General features: G+C 43.9%; 1 protein-coding gene across 1 annotated transcript; it reads right to left on the bottom strand.

Moving 5' to 3' along the window:
• Positions 1–1,101: 1,101 nt before the first annotated feature.
• LOC148871028 (uncharacterized) lies at positions 1,102–2,628 on the bottom strand. Its single transcript, XM_088971656.1, has 3 exons — positions 2,284–2,628; positions 1,805–2,169; positions 1,102–1,537 (listed from the first exon to the last, which is right to left on the bottom strand). The coding sequence occupies exons 1-3, from the start codon at positions 2,381–2,383 to the stop codon at positions 1,289–1,291; spliced, it is 714 nt and encodes a 237-aa protein (XP_088827782.1). The 5' UTR covers positions 2,384–2,628; the 3' UTR covers positions 1,102–1,288.
• Positions 2,629–3,553: the final 925 nt, after the last annotated feature.

The raw sequence follows: 3,553 nt of genomic DNA on the forward strand, positions 1-3,553 counted from the left end.
TTCTTTGTATATAAATGTCATTCTACTGGTTGGGATAATTTGGAGATGATCAACACCACTAAAAGAAAATCTTAGAATGGTTTGAGATGCATTATTCAAAACCTGTTGATGCTCTAGTTGAGAAGGACCGCAATTTAAGTCTTGAGCATTGCCCTAAGACAGATGAGGAAAAAGACCATGCATATGAACAGGGTTCCTTATTTAATAGCTTAATAGCTTAATCATTTAGTTGAACTGTTCCTTGAGAATTTCTTGAACCCTAGGTAAAACCAAGAATAGAAACGACAATCTAGGATAATTTAATTACAACTGCATGCACCGCATTAAGTTGGGAGAGGTCAGCATATGAACCATAAAGAGATCAGAATATGGGGAATCCTATCCCTTGAATTTGATAACTGAAACCACTGGGAGAGGAAGCCTTTTTCTTTACCTACTGCTCGTATCCCTTCCTTTCATCCTTATTAGGTATTGCAGGCTTGAGTTCTGAGAGGTAGAAGGAGAAATTTTTAACGGCTATATATTAATTGTTGAAACTTGGTGGAGAGGCGGAGGAGAAGCGAAGACAACAGAAAAAAGAAGGCTTTGTTTTCTTTTCCTGGTTCTTAGAGAGAGAGAGAGAGAGAGAGAAAGAGAGAGAGGGTAAGTTTCACATAAGAAAATTTCTCTAACAGAGCTATGATAAGTGAGAGGGAGTTTTGGATAGTAACCCAAAGTTAAAACCTCATCACTAACACTAAACCATCCTGGGGTCTCAACCCTAACCCAACCGGATCATGATTAAGGTTGGGTCCGGTTGGAACTTAACCTCCCAGACATCACCCTAGCATCACAGAAAATCTATACGACGTCACTCAAAAACCAAGATTCTCAACCCTCTTCTGTGAAAAAAAAAATGCTTGACCAAGCACGTGCTGATGCATGGCCGGATAGAGTAACAGAGAATAGAATTAGAGTTGCAGAGATGCCTCAAGAGGCAGCTTTCTGTCATCAACTTCTTATACTTAGATGCAATTCTTGTTAGGTATTCTGTTCCTGTTCATTGATTGATATTCATAGAAGAAAAGAAGTAAAAAAGAAAACCCTCTTCAAGGGTGCAAATTGTTGAAGAAGAACCAATTAATGCTCACTGCAACTGTGCAAAACACATATATAAGCTTCCTCCCATGGTGGGTACATATAAGGTAAGCAGAAATTTAGGTGCAACTAATTAAGACCAGCTCTACTAACTCGTATATATATATCTCCTAGCTTTCTAGCCAAGCTCTAATCAGTTCCTCTGCAGTTCTCAAGGATAGCCAGACATGACAGCCCAGTAAGGCTGCAAGGCCGGATTGTAGTCATCCACATTGAAAATGAAGCTGTTGTTGCATTCAGCAATCTGGGCGTAGCTTGTGGAGCCATTTAATAACTTGGTGCAGCTGCGACTAGCAAACGACGTGCTCTCCACTGTCTCTTCTGCGGAGGCCTCTGTGTAAACTGTGGAACCTTCTTTGGCTGTGGCTCGATCCTCAAGCTTAGCTCTCAGTTTCATAACCTACGTACACAGTTGCATTACAGAGTTTACTTGTAACTAATAAGAGAGAAAGAAGTGGACAGTGGAAGACTGGAAGCAGAACTATCTACTTCCTGCCATTAATTTTCGTGTTTCGATTTGCATGGGCTTTGCATGGAATAGATAACTAAAAGAGAATTTTTGAACTGCGGAGGAAAGTAATATAATATGTAGAAGGAGAGAGAGAGAGAGAGAGAGAGAGGGGGGATTTTTTGTTTCAAGGACAGAAAAGTTCTACTGAGTGCTGACCTCCTCTTGGAGCTTCTGTTTCTCTCTCGAGATGACATCGAACTCCTGTTTAAGGGCGTCGTATACACGCTCGAGCTGCTTAGCCTTCCACCTGGCACGGCGGTTCTGGAACCAGACAGCCACCTGACGAGGCTGAAGCCCAAGCTCTCGAGCCAACCTCATCTTTCTCTCGGGTTCCAGCTTTATCTCCTCCTGGAAGCTCCGCTCTAATGACTCAATCTGATCACTCGTCAACCGTCTCTTCCTCTCCTGGTTATTGATATCATTGTTATCATGATTATTACCGTTGCTGCTCTTGTTAGTCATCACCGGCGCCCACCTCTCAACGGCTGTCTCCGCCTCCGGACGACACTTCATCTCCATTCCTGATAAATTAAAAGAAAATCAAATACACATTACTCAAGTGCAGAGTGCAGACTAATAATACAAGAAGAGCCAGAGAGTGAGGGACCCAGTCGGAGGTAAAACCCATTACCCACCTGGAAATGGGTGGTCGTAATCGTAGTCGTATAGGAAGGTGAAGGTCTGGTGGTCTCCTGCTCGAGATAAAAGGGGTCTAACGTTGCTGTTCCAAGCCATTTTTTTGATATCTCTGTCAAGCTACAGCTACTGAATCAAGATAGAGCCCATCTCCATTGATGGAAATTAAAGGGATCGAGTGGGGACGGATGATGAATTGGGGTGTAGATAGAGTGAGATTGGTATTACATATATAGAAGATGAGGCGTGGCAAGACCAGACATGGACGATAGAAGCTGGGGTTGGTTTGGGGCGCGACAACATTACAAAAGTGGATTGATGAAAACAGTCGTACTGTAGGAATGAGGAAGTGAGATGTGGTGACTTTTCTCTTGTACTGTATCCACGCGAGAGAGCGAGCGAGAGAGCAGTAGCAATGGCAGGAGTGTCGGGGATCTGTTGGAAGGGTGAGAGGAAGGAGAAGGAGAGGGAGGCATCAAAGGTCGCCATCTGGTCCCCCAGGCCTAGCCCTTCAAGGCTGACAAATATGCCCTCCCTTTCTCACGCCTTGGCCTGACTCTGACTCCTGCTACTCCTCTCTCTCTCTCTCTCTCTCTCTCTCTCTCTCTCGTCCAAAAATTCTACATGGTATACGACGTGCGGGGAAGGTTGTTGTAGGGGGATGAAACCCAAGAGGTATCTTCACCCTGACAACGCTTCTGCACCGGAAAAGGAGACAGAAGATAAGTAAGAAACTAAAGAAAACTAGAGAATGGGCCCCTCATTCCTCTTATCCTCCTTCCTCCATAACTCACAAACAGTAGGTAGGGGCCTAGAGGAGAAAGCTGGAGATTCTGAGCTTCTCTCTTTCTCTCTCTCTCTCTCTCTCTCTCTCTCTCTCTCTCCTTGTGTGTGCTTGAGTTATGAAAGTGATGAGAATCAGAATTCAGAAGAGAAGGCTCTCATAGAGTAAATTAACCACTTCTTGGAGCTCCACCAGGTAATTCATTAACTGGGTTTAAATATCAGACACCAAAATAGTTGTAAAATCATTCAAATCAATGACTGGAATGCAGTGCTACCAAAAAAAACATGACCGGAATGCAGGACGGATTCTAACTTCTCATGGGCTACCCAGTAAAGCGCTTATGAGTTATGACCACTGGTGCTCGTGTGCGTTTGTGTGGTGAGGGGTCTCTCCTGCATTTGGTTTTAATGGCATTGAATGAAGGCTCAGGTCTGGGAAGTGTGGAGAGGGAGGGATCATGAGTAATTCCAAAGCCATAACGG

This window comes from Nelumbo lutea, chromosome 2 (genome assembly GCF_056320005.1).
Source record: "Nelumbo lutea isolate HS-2025 chromosome 2, American lotus-T2T, whole genome shotgun sequence".
NCBI classification, from domain to species: Eukaryota; Viridiplantae; Streptophyta; class Magnoliopsida; order Proteales; family Nelumbonaceae; genus Nelumbo; species Nelumbo lutea.

Coding starts and splice junctions, on each gene's coding strand:
- LOC148871028 (XM_088971656.1), bottom strand. CDS start 2,383: ATGGCTTGGAACAGCAACGTTAGACCCCTTTTATCTCGAGCAGGAGAC. Junction 2,170..2,283: donor TTACGACCACCCATTTCCAG/GTGGGTAATGGG, acceptor TTAATTTATCAG/GAATGGAGATGAAGTGTCGT. Junction 1,538..1,804: donor AACAGAAGCTCCAAGAGGAG/GTCAGCACTCAG, acceptor CTGTGTACGTAG/GTTATGAAACTGAGAGCTAA.